A 10,781-nucleotide genomic window follows, 5' to 3' on the forward strand; every position below is an offset into this window, starting at 1 on the left:
CTGCAGAGGGCACTGCCGGTCCCCGGAGCCGAGCCCCGCGGGCGACGAGCGCGCCGTCCCCGCGCGGTACCGACACGCGTGGGGGGACACCGGGGGGGGTCCTTTGGTGCCGGTGGCACCGTTTATTGGGGTTACAAATACCAGACGCAGCCCCGGGCACCCCGGGACCTCCAAGGCTGCGCTTACCCACCCGGATGGGGGGGGGGGGGGGGGGCGCTTCCTGTGCTGCCGCGGGGGCCGGAGGGGCCCGGGGATCCCCCGCCACAGGCACCGGCCGCGGGAGACCCCGCACCGGCCCCAGCGCCCGCCCTGGGCCGGCCCCGAGCTCGGCACCTCTGGCCCGGCTGGGCCAGCACCTGCCCCAGGGGTGCTCGCCTGCCCCATCCAGCTGTGTCCTCCTGCCCCATCCAGCTGTGCCCCCTGCCCCAGAACCTGACCCTCACTCATCCAGCTGTGTTCCCCTGCCCCATCCAGCTGTGCTTCACTGCCCCAGAACCTGCCCCTCACTCATCCAGCTGTGCTTGCCTGCTCCATCCAGCTGTGCTTCACTGCCCCAGAACCTGCCCCTGCCCCATCCAGCTGCGTCCCCTGCCCCATCCAGCTGTGCTCCCTGACTCAGAACCTGCCCCTCACTCAGCCAGCTGTGCTCCCCTGCCCCATCCAGCTGTGCCCCCTGCTCCATCCAGCTGTGCTCCCCTGCCCCAGAACCTGCCCCTCAGTCATCCAGCTGTGCTTACCTGCCCCATCCAGCTGTGCTCCTCTGCCCATTCCAGCTGTGTTTCACTGCCCCAAAACCTGCCCTCACTCATCCAGCTGTGCTCCCCTGCCCCATCCAGCTGCGCTTCACTGCCCCATCCAGCTGTGCCCCCTGCTCCATCCAGCTGTGCTCCCCTGCCCCAGAACCTGCCCCTCACTCATCCAGCTGTGCTTACCTGCCCCATCCAGCTGTGCTCCTCTGCCCATTCCAGCTGTATTTCACTGCCCCAGAACCTGCCCCTCACTCATCCAGCTGTGCTCCCCTGCCCCATCCAGCTGTGCTCCCTGCCCCAGAACCTGCCCCACACTTGTCCAGCTGTTCTAACCTGCCCCACACTCCAGCTGTGCTCACCTGCCCCATATTCCAGCTGTGCTCACTGGCCTCACACCCCCCAGCTGTACCAGCTCACTCCAGTTCCCCCCATACCTGCCGTGACCCCCAGGCCCACAGCCCCCCCTCCACTGCTCTGGGGCTCTGCCCCCCATCCCTCCCTTCCTGTGCCCCCCTCTGGGTCTCCCCCAGACCTGCCCGGCTCCTGCACACCCCACCCTGGCCGGGTCTGGCTACAGCACAGGGCGGGGGGGGGTCCTGCATTCTGCTTTTCTTTTTTTACAAAAATAAGATAAATTAAAATAAATTTAACCATTAAAATAAAAATTAAAAAAAAAAAAGAGAGAAAGAGATTAAATAGTGCCCTGTGTCAGCAAGAGACCTGGGGCTGGGAGCGGTGGGTGCTGGCAGGGCAGTGAGCCAGGCACGGGGGGGCACTGGACCCCCCCAGGGCTGGGGCAGAGCATCCCAGTGAGGGTCCCCTGGGCCAGGACCACCCCACTGCAGCGCAGCCCTGCAAGAGAGAGGCTAGGGGGTGACAGAGGGCCCCCCCAGCTCATGCCCCCCTTGCAGCCACTTTGGGGGGGGGGCTCCCTGGCACCCTCCCCCCATCCCCAGCCCCTCAGCGTGGCTGGTTCAGCAGCACCTCCAGCCAACAAGGGCAGGAGGTGATGAACTGCCGGGAGTAACAGGGCCCCCAGCCCTTGGCAAAGCTGATGCGGACGCTGTGGGGGTCACAGGGGCCCTCCCCGGGGAGCTGCCGGCCCCCCGTGCCCCCCACCCGCTCGTAATCAAACACCTTCGCCGAGTAACCGGGCAGCACCTTGAGGACAGTGAGCCCACGGGCACCGGGGGGGCCCAGGGTGGGCGAGCTGACGAAGATGGGGTGCTCGCTGCGGTTGTAAGCCCACACGCCGCCCAGCTCCCGGCTCAGCAGCAGCCCCCGGCCGATCTTGCCGCGCGCTCGCCGGACGGCACGGCTACGGTGGGCGGCCGGCAACTGGCCCAGGCAGAACCCGCTGCCCCGCGGCAGCTCGCAGAAGACGTTCACCGAGGCCTCGTGTACGGCGTAGAGGCGGCCCACGCGCGTCCGGTGCTCCCAGTAAGCCAGTTTGCACCAGTAGCCATCCTTAACGGTGCTCCGTGAGAGGCTGGTGTCTGGTGAGGGAGAGCAGAGTTGTCACCGCCAGGCGTGGCCGAGCCGTGCAGCCAGAGGGGCCAAGGGGAGAGGTGATGGGGAGGGAGTGGGCATGGGGAGGGGGGGTGTCCATGCCCCCCAGTGCATGCAGGGACCAGCGGAGTGGACAGACGGATGGACACGGTGCCCCGGGGATGTCCCAGCACTGGCTCCGGCATGGGGTGTGAGTCACTGGCCGGCACATAAGGCCAGGCTGTCCCCGGCCACTGTCCCTGGGGACCACAGTGAGGGGAGGGGGGGGTCCCTGGGGGTGGGGAAGGTGGGGCCCCGGCAGCCAGCGGCCTGGTGGCCAGCAGCCAAGCTGGAGCCGCGGCCGTATGCGTCAAGGCACATTGTGTGTGTCCCCGTGGGCAGCGTTTCCTCCGGCGGGGAGCCCGGCGCCGCCAAAAATAACAGGAGCCGCAGTGGGGGGGGGGGCCGGACCCGCACTGGTCCCCTCGCAGGAACCCCTCGTCCTGCCGGGAGTGGCTGCCGGCTCCGCTCCCCAATTTTCAGGCTCCGTGTCCCGCAGTTCTGCCCTGACCAGCAGCAGGGTGGGAGCAGAGCTGCCCGGGGGAGCCAGTCCTGCCCGATACCCCCCTGCCCGCTGGGTAAGGGGGGGGTCGAGCAGCCCCCGGCCTGGCAGAACCCCCTTACCGCGCCAGTCCCCGCCGTTGTAGCTGAACTCCAGAAGTTGGGTGCTGGAGTGCTGGGGCTTGTCCGGCCAGGAGGGACTGCAGGAAGCCTTCGAGTAGGGGGGTGGTGGGGTCTCTGGGCAGGGGGAGAGAAGAGGGTGAGGGACTGTGACATGTATCCTGCCCCCCACCTCGAGCCCCCCCCGGAGCCCTGAGCCAGCCCCAGGGACCAGAGGTCAGAGGGTGGGCGGGTGGGTGAGGAGAGGCTCCGGTAGAGCCGCCGGCACTCACCGGGCGCAGCCAGGCGGCTGAAGTGGTGGGGGTTGCAGCAGAGCGTGGCTGCCTCCCCGCAGCCCCCCCGGCCCCCCGCGCAGTAGCAGAGGTGCTTGAGCTCGTGGGGCTGGCGGAGGTCGGGCCAGCGGTAGAGGCGGCAGAGCAGGACCTGGGGGGGCAGCGCCTGCTTGGCCCCCCGCGGCTCCCCCCGCGGTGCCCAGACGCAGCCGGACTCCCAGGCGCCCCGGCTCTCCACCGCCTGCACCAGCAGCTCCAGCTCCTCGTCCTTCAGCTTCTTGAAGAGGGCGTGCGCCGCCGGTTTGAGGGCGCCGGGGCCGTCCTCGGGGCTGGCTGCCGCGCAGCGCTGCCGCCACAGCCGCCTCACCAGCCCGGCACGGCGCGAGCGGAACATGGGGTGGCGGTGGTGACGACCTGCGGGACGGGGACAGGCCTCACCCCCTTGTACCAGGAGGGTGCTGCGGCCGCGGGGATCCCCGGTGCATCCTCCCGAGCTGGTAGAACCACACTCCCCTTCCCCACCAGGGCCCCTGCCTGGGTTTGCCGCTGCCTGTCCCCGTGGACACGTGAGGACACAGCGCTGCTCCCAGGGGGACAGGGGTCCCCAAGGTCAGGTGGGAATGTGACCCCAAAACCAACCCCCCAGCGCAGAACCTGCCTGTGCTGAGACGGTGAGGGCAGGGGTCCGCGCGCCCCTGCCTGCAGCACCCCCCCACCTCCCTGCCACCCCCCTGCCCGCACCCCCTGGCACGGGGCTGAGTGAGGGGTCCCTGGGGAAGGGGGTGTCACTCACGGTGGGTGGCGGAGCTGGGGGCGAGGAGCCGGGGCTGCGCATGGGGTCGTGCTCTCGGGGCGGCCGGCACCGCTCTGCCCGCGACGTGCCGCTGCCAAGACCTTTTCCTGTGCCGGGACGCTCTCCCCTCCCCCGGACCTCCCCGTTTGGGGAATTCATTGATTCGCCCCGTTCTGGCCAGCCCCGGGGCCGAGCCGGGGCCAGGACACGCCAACAGCCGGGCAGGCGCCAGCTGCGTGGGCTCTGGCGGGCAGGGATGGCCGGCACCACGCGACCGGGGCTGCCGGAGCCGGCCTGGCTTCCACGGGCAGCTGGTCACAGCCGGGACGGCACCGCGGCCCACGCCGGTGCATGGCCACGGCGCAGGGTCTGGCCACAGGAGCCAACCTGGGCAAGGGGGGGTGGAGCGGCAGGGCACCATCCTGGCAGCCCCCATCCCTGCCTGCATCCACGCAGGGGTTGCAAGGAGCACCCGAGCCCCCCGGGGCACCCCAGGTTGGGGTCCCTGTGGCCCCCCAGCCCTCCCCGCAGGCAGAGCTCCCCCCCCGCCCCGCAGGCGCTGGGTGAGGGTGGGAGTCGGCTCCACAACAAAGCAGCTAATGTAAACGGGACCCTTATCCCGCGCTGGGCCGCGCTTCCTGCTCCCGACTTCCCGCCGAGATAAGGGAGGCCGCGCTGGCGCCAGGCGCTGCCGCCGCGACTGCAACGCACGGAGCTTCCCTGCGCCGGGGCCAGGCACCGGCACCGAGCTGGCACAGGCAGCACCGGGGCACGGCGGGGGCTCAGCGTGCCTGGGGGCACCCACAGTCACGGCTGCGGCAGGGCCCCGGTGCCCCACACACGTCCCACCGGCCGTGACCTTTGGCGCGGCTCCGGCCAGGCTGGGCCCTTTGGGGACATTTTGCTCTGGTCACTTCCCGCCGGCTCTTGGCAGCGCCGGTGCCGGTCGGGCGCGTGGGGCTGGGGCAGGAAACGGCCTGGAGTGGGGACAAACGCTTTAAACAAGGGGCTGAGTCATGGGAGGGGATAAACCCCGTGGAGGGACAGGCAGGACAGACGGGCAGAGCCACACTGCCCACTCCGGCCCCTCGGCCCCAGGCAGAGGCAACATGTGCGCTGGGGTGCCTGGATCCTACCCCAGGGCGAGGGGTGGAAGGTTTGGGGGTGCGGGGCTGCGCTTCCCCAAACACAGCCAGCCGGGCAGGCACTGCTCAGGTTTATTGGGGTCTCCGTGATCGGGGGGCGGGGGGAGCGCAGGCCAGAGCGGGGTCCCAGCGCTGGGGGTCCATCAGCTCCATCAACATAAGGCAACAAGCAGTCCTGGGGAGGGGAGAGAGGCACAGAGGGTGAGGACCCCCCTTAGCAGCACCACGGCTGCACTCCATCACCCCCAAACCCCACAGCCAAGACCCTGCCACCCCCCAGAATAACATGGCTGGGCCCTTGTCACCCCCAGTTGGATCCCCTATCACTCGCCCAAGCACCGCGCCGAGGAGGACACTCACCCGTCGTGCAGGGGCGGGCAGGGGGGTCCTGCAGCATCGGGGAGGTGGGGGGGCGGGGGGGGGGATACCCCCGTTCCCTAGTCCAGCAGCACGCGGATGCACCAGCTGCAGAGCAGGAGGTAGACGCACTCCCGCAGCAGCCGCAGCAGCCAGGAGCCCAGGCGCAGCCCCAGGGAGGTGTTGGTGGGTGCCGGCAGCGCCATGGCCCGCGCCGTTCGCCTCGCAGAGCCCGGCAGACGGGCCGCCGCCGCCGTCCGGAGCAAGCGCATGGCTGATGGGGCTCAGCGGGGCTCTGACACTGGCGGGGAGGCAGCTGTGCCGACACGTGGGTGCCTGGAACCTGCTCCATTCTCTGTGCTTCAAAAGCCTCCACAATAGCTGGCGCGGGGAGGGGGCACTGCCCGGGGACCCTTTTGTTCGGGTAAAACTGCCCTCACTCCCCCCCCCACATCCCGCTCCTGTCAGAGCCCCGCGGGGCCCGAAGGGACCGGTACAGCCAAGCGCGAGCGCAATGCAGACCGCAGCAGGTTTATTCAGCGCTGGCAGGCAGCAGATTTATTCAGTGTCATCCCCGGCAGTGCCAGTGACATCCGCGGGGGAGCCGGTCGCTGGCAGCGTCCCAGTAGAGCATCCCCGAGTGCGGCCTGCGGGCCTTCACTGGCGGGAAGTGCGCTCATCTTCCTCATTTTCCAGCTCGTAGGCAGGTCGGTAGCTCTCCCGGCCCCGGGCATCCGTGTAGCGCAGTGACGGGTTCTTCAGCGTGTTGGCCATGCTCCCCAGGGAGGTGTAGCTGCGGAGGGAGAAGGGGGCTACGAGGCTGCACTTGGGGGCATCAGCCATGCCGAGCAGCGAGGGCAGCACCAGACACTCACCCCTTGTCGTAGAGGACGCAGTAAGGGACAAAGAGCTTGCGCAGAAACTCCCAGATGTCCCGGTAGGTCCAGTCCTGAGGGCAAAATTAGGCGGGGATTGGTGCAGAGGCAGGCAGGCTGCCCCCTCGCCCCCACGGAAACCAGCCGGCCCCCCCTTGCAAGACCACAGCAGAGAGCCAGCTGGTCCCCAGGACCCCTGTCCCTCCCCAACACAGGGAAAGCCCCCAGAGAGCAGGAATGAGCCCGGCCTGACAGCACCAGGCAGCTCAGCTGCATGAGGGGCACCCAAGGCCACACAACGGTGCAGATGTTCTGGGGAGAGTGGGAATTGGGAGGGAAGCCCCCCAGGATGGGTGTGGATTAGTGCCGCCTTCCTGCCGAGTCACTTTAACCTGCCAGGCTCGCTCCCCGGCACAGCGGGGCCAGCCCCGTCCCTGTCCCCAGCACAGGTGGAGGCCACGTACCAACAAAGGGTTCACGCGCATGTACGGGGGCCAGTCGGGGTCCGTCACGCACATGGGCGTCAGGGTGCGTGAGTAGGGGTCCGTCCGCCGCGTCCCCATCAGGACGGCTTCCAGCTGCGGCTGCTGCTCCTTCAGGTGAGCCAGGGCCTCCCGGATGGAGCCCTCCACTGTGCAGAGCTGGATCTTGTACCTGCGCAGGCAAGGATGGGCAGCTGCCTGCTGGGCCGCGGGGGAAACACTGCTCACCCCCTGCCTGGCAGCCCACCCCTCTCTGCCCCCCGTACCTCCGGACGGTCGCCTGGATGAACTGCTCCATTTCGGGGAAAGGAGACACGATGCGGATGTAGAGCACCTGCAGCTTCTCCTGCCTCGCCGGGTACTGCCTGGGGAGAGACCGGAGGCAGGGCAGCCGCCCAGTCCCCGCCAACTGGGCCCCAGGAGTCCACTCATTCCCCCGGCACGGGGCAGGGGAGAGCCCCGGAGCCCCGGCCCGGGGTCTGCGGGACCCCCTCACCCCTGCCCCAGGCCGGGCCGGTGCAGCCCCATGGCCGGGTACCTCTCCACGGCGGCGTGGACGAGGTGCAGCAGGGCCGTGCAGTCCTTGCCCCCGTTGAAGCCCACGCAGAGCTGGGCCAGGCTGTACCGGTCCAAAGCCTCCTCGATGGTCCGCAATGCTGCTGCCACCTTCTGCCCCAGGGCCGAGCCTGCGAGGAGGAGGAGGAGACAGTTGGTGCCTGCCCAGGGCCACGCTGCCTCGGCGTTGCGAGGGGCCTCCAGGCACGTCTTGGTCTCCAGACGCACCTGCCTGGAGCCAAGAGCTTGCGCAACCCAGAGGGATGGGACAAGGATGGGACAGGGATCCCAACCGCTCCCCCTAACACACACTGTGCTCTCAGGGACTGGCACCCTGATAACTGGGGTCCCACTCACGAAGCCCACAGCAACTGCAGCACCAGCAAAGCCTCAGCACCCATCAGGCCCCCCAGCATACAAGCTCTGCTCCCAGGCCGGTCTTCCCACTGCCCCGGCCCTGCTGGGCTGCGGGGTCTGCACTGGAGCAGCACGGAGGCACCGAGCTGTGCTGCTGCACCGCTTCCCTGTACCTGACTCGGCCAGGCTATAAACCTCCGTGGCCGCCGGTGAGACACAGTCCATCACCAACGGCACCACAACGCCTGGTGGCAGCGTCTCCGTCAAGAAGCGATACGCTTCCTCCAGGTCCCGCTCCGACTCCGAGTCCAGCGTCAGCTTCACGCGGTAGTAATTGTTGGCCCAGTCTGGGTAGGAACCCAAGCTGACGCGGCCCTGGAAGGTGGCATCGGCCCGGTCCAGTATGGGCGCGATGAGGATCTCGTCAGCCGCCACGTAGATGGTGCGGGAGTGGAAGCGGGTCTGCTCGCTGCGGAAGAGGTGGGCGAGGCCATCCAGGGCACGCTCCATCAGCTCCGGGATGCCCGGGAAGATGTAGACGTTGCGCACGCTCACCAGAGGGTACTTGAAGGCGCTGCCCGTGCGCTCGTCCGTGCCGTAGTTGAGGCGGGAGGACTCGGGGACGCGAGCCAGCTTCATCTCAGGGCACTGCGCGTCCGTCTTGCCGAAGAACTTGTGCACCAGGGCCACCAGCTCGGGGTGGAGGGTGACCCTCTCCCCGAAGGCCCTGGCCACGGCCTCGAAGGTCACGTCGTCATGCGTGGGGCCGATGCCCCCCGAGGTCAGCACGTAGGTGAAGCGGGCGGCGAAGGCGGCCACCTCGTTGGCGATGGTGTCCACCTCGTCAGGCACCACCGAGATCTGGGCCACCCTCACGCCCAGAGCGCGCAGCCGCCGGCACATGAAGAAGGAGTTCGTGTCCTGCGTCTGGCCCTGGGGGGACGGAGACACCCGTGGCGGCGGGGGCACCTTGGGCCCGCCAGGCCCCGGCCCCAGAGCCAGCCCCGGCCCGCCCCCGGCCGCACCTTGAGGATCTCGTCGCCGATGACGATGATGCCGGCGGTGGTGGCGGAGCTCCGGGACGCCGTGGGGCTGGGGGCCGCCATGGGGCGGGAGGCGGTGGCGCGCAGAACCCCGGCGGCCCGCAGCGCCCCCCGCAGCGCCCCCAACATGGGCCCGACCAGCCACCCCCGCCCGGCCAGGCCGCGACACCGCCCCGCGCTCTCATTGGCCGGGCCGCCTGCCCGTCACCGCCCGGCCAGGCCATGACACCGCCCCGCGCTCTCATTGGCCGGGCTGCATGCCCGTCACCGCCCGGCCAGGCCGCGACACCGCCCCGCGCTCTCATTGGCCGAGCCGCAATGCCCGTCACGGCGCGCTGCCAGCACGGATTGGCGGAGAGGGGGGGAAGGCGGGACCCGCGGCGACCGAACCACCGCGGCGGGCAGGGACGGCGCCCGCTCCCCCTTCGTGACCGTGGGCCCGCCCGGGGGCGGTAGCACGTGCGCCGGCCCGCGGCACCGGCAGCTCCGCCCCCCCGGCCCCGGAGCCCTCCCGCCTCCCCGGGAACCCCCCGCATCTTTTCCCAGCCCCACCTGTAAGATGCCCCAGGGCACCAGGAGCCCCCCACCCCCCTCCCAGGCACCGGGAAACCCCCCAAACCACCGGGATGAGGAGGGACTGACCCGGGGAAGCCCTCCCCTGCTCCCCCGGTCACCGGGAGCGAGCCTGCACCGCCCCGGCAGGGTACTCTGAGGTACCGGGAGGCCCTCCCCCTCCCCTCCCACCTCGTGCCCCCGCAGCACGGCAGACACAAACTCGCAAACATCCATTTATTGAAGCTTCGGAGCACGCTCAGGCCTCGCCCCGGGAAGGGAGGACCCCCGGCACCAGGACTGAGACGCCGCGGCGGCGCCCAGATGGCACCGAGGGTCACGGGCACCTGCTGGTACAACATGGGGCGAAGCCCCTCGGGAACGCCGAGGAGGAGGAAGGTGCAGTCTCAGCTCCGGCGGCGGGGGCTTCGGCGGGCCGGGGGCTGCTCACTTCTCTGGCTTCTTGGGCAGCGGCCGGCGGAAGAGCAGGATGTGGGGCTCTGAGGGGGGGACACACACCGCGGGGGGGGGCGTCAGACCAGGGCCCCCCGCTCCCGGCTGCCGCCTGCACCCCCGCGGGGCTCACCTGGCTCGTGGATCATGTAATGGACCCAGCCCTGGCTCTGCTGCACCCCCAGGTTCCGCCACTCCGACTCCGACAGCAGGTGGGTCTTGGGCACCAGCTTGGCGATGTCCTTGGGCAGCATCACGTGCCTGCACCCCCGCACCCCTCAGCCGGCACCGGGGCACCCCGGGGAGCGGCACCCCCCGCCCCGGGACACCCCCGCACCCCCCACCCCTGCCCCAATATGGAGCCGCTACCGGGACACTCCCCCCTCACCCACCGGGGAACCGTTACTGGGATAACGCCCCTCTTCCCCACCCGTGAACCGTTACCCAGACAACTTCCCTCCCGCCCCACCGGGGAACCGTTGCTGCCCCCCCCCCCCCCCGGGGACACCCCTCCTTTATCACGCAGCCATTACCGGGACACCCCTTCCCCCCAGGAACCCGTTACCACGGCAACCCCCGCCCGGGAGCCATTACCGGGTCCCCGTCCCCCGCCTCACCGATACTCGAATTCCTCGTCGTCGTACTTGTCCGAGTAGTAGATCTGCTTGTGCGCCATGCCGGCGGGCCGCCCCCTTCCCGGCAGCCCCCGCCGCGCCCCTCACCTCAGCGCCCCACAGAGCCGTTGGCGGCCGCCGCCCCGCCCACAGCGCTTTCAAACGCCACCGCCCCGCGCGCTCATTGGTCGGCGCCGCAGAGCGGGACGTCCGTCACGGGGCGGGGCGAGATCCTATTGGCCGGCGCCTGCGCGGGGGGGAGGAACCGCGGCGCCGCTTCCTCGCGGGTCGGCCGCGGTCCGTTATTGGTCCGCTCGTCACGTGACGGGGGCGCGGTGAGGCCGCGCTGGAGGGTGTGGGCCGGA

At 69.9% G+C, this 10,781-nt stretch overlaps 3 protein-coding genes across 10 annotated transcripts; all 3 read right to left on the bottom strand.

Annotated features, from left to right (window-relative positions):
* Positions 1–94: 94 nt before the first annotated feature.
* On the bottom strand, positions 95–4,088 carry LOC141936431 (mothers against decapentaplegic homolog 6-like). 8 transcript variants are annotated; one of them, XR_012626738.1, is made up of 5 exons: positions 3,984–4,088; positions 3,191–3,604; positions 2,922–3,035; positions 1,054–2,245; positions 95–1,019 (listed from the first exon to the last, which is right to left on the bottom strand). XR_012626738.1 is itself a non-coding variant. In XM_074853372.1 (4 exons), exons 2-4 carry the CDS (start codon positions 3,582–3,584, stop codon positions 1,710–1,712), a joined length of 1,044 nt encoding a protein of 347 aa, XP_074709473.1. In that variant the 5' UTR covers positions 3,585–3,604; positions 3,984–4,088; the 3' UTR covers positions 95–1,709. The 8 variants fall into 8 exon arrangements, 1 of the variants encoding a protein (XP_074709473.1); XR_012626744.1 differs by having other exon boundaries at positions 95–398; positions 980–2,245; XR_012626743.1 differs by having other exon boundaries at positions 95–432; positions 904–2,245.
* Positions 4,089–6,016: 1,928 nt separating this feature from the next.
* Positions 6,017–8,941, bottom strand: FLAD1 (flavin adenine dinucleotide synthetase 1). The gene is made up of 7 exons (XM_074853326.1): positions 8,780–8,941; positions 7,928–8,687; positions 7,381–7,528; positions 7,109–7,207; positions 6,825–7,014; positions 6,361–6,434; positions 6,017–6,278 (listed from the first exon to the last, which is right to left on the bottom strand). The coding sequence occupies exons 1-7, from the start codon at positions 8,924–8,926 to the stop codon at positions 6,143–6,145; spliced, it is 1,554 nt and encodes a 517-aa protein (XP_074709427.1). The 5' UTR covers positions 8,927–8,941; the 3' UTR covers positions 6,017–6,142.
* Positions 8,942–9,572: 631 nt separating this feature from the next.
* On the bottom strand, positions 9,573–10,573 carry CKS1B (CDC28 protein kinase regulatory subunit 1B). The gene is made up of 3 exons (XM_074853530.1): positions 10,420–10,573; positions 9,936–10,063; positions 9,573–9,849 (listed from the first exon to the last, which is right to left on the bottom strand). Exons 1-3 carry the CDS (start codon positions 10,476–10,478, stop codon positions 9,797–9,799), a joined length of 240 nt encoding a protein of 79 aa, XP_074709631.1. The 5' UTR covers positions 10,479–10,573; the 3' UTR covers positions 9,573–9,796.
* Between the last annotated feature and the right edge of the window lie 208 nt (positions 10,574–10,781).

This window comes from Strix uralensis, chromosome 32 (genome assembly GCF_047716275.1).
Source record: "Strix uralensis isolate ZFMK-TIS-50842 chromosome 32, bStrUra1, whole genome shotgun sequence".
Classification (NCBI taxonomy): Eukaryota; Metazoa; Chordata; class Aves; order Strigiformes; family Strigidae; genus Strix; species Strix uralensis.

Coding starts and splice junctions, on each gene's coding strand:
- LOC141936431 (XM_074853372.1), bottom strand. CDS start 3,584: ATGTTCCGCTCGCGCCGTGCCGGGCTGGTGAGGCGGCTGTGGCGGCAG. Junction 3,036..3,190: donor CAGCCGCCTGGCTGCGCCCG/GTGAGTGCCGGC, acceptor CCCCCTGCCCAG/AGACCCCACCACCCCCCTAC. Junction 2,246..2,921: donor CAACGGCGGGGACTGGCGCG/GTAAGGGGGTTC, acceptor CTCCCTCACCAG/ACACCAGCCTCTCACGGAGC.
- FLAD1 (XM_074853326.1), bottom strand. CDS start 8,926: ATGTTGGGGGCGCTGCGGGGGGCGCTGCGGGCCGCCGGGGTTCTGCGC. Junction 8,688..8,779: donor TCGGCGACGAGATCCTCAAG/GTGCGGCCGGGG, acceptor CCGTCCCCCCAG/GGCCAGACGCAGGACACGAA. Junction 6,435..6,824: donor TGCGCGTGAACCCTTTGTTG/GTACGTGGCCTC, acceptor TTTTGCCCTCAG/GACTGGACCTACCGGGACAT.
- CKS1B (XM_074853530.1), bottom strand. CDS start 10,478: ATGGCGCACAAGCAGATCTACTACTCGGACAAGTACGACGACGAGGAA. Junction 10,064..10,419: donor GACGAGGAATTCGAGTATCG/GTGAGGCGGGGG, acceptor GCGGGGGTGCAG/GCACGTGATGCTGCCCAAGG. Junction 9,850..9,935: donor TTACATGATCCACGAGCCAG/GTGAGCCCCGCG, acceptor TCCCCCCCTCAG/AGCCCCACATCCTGCTCTTC.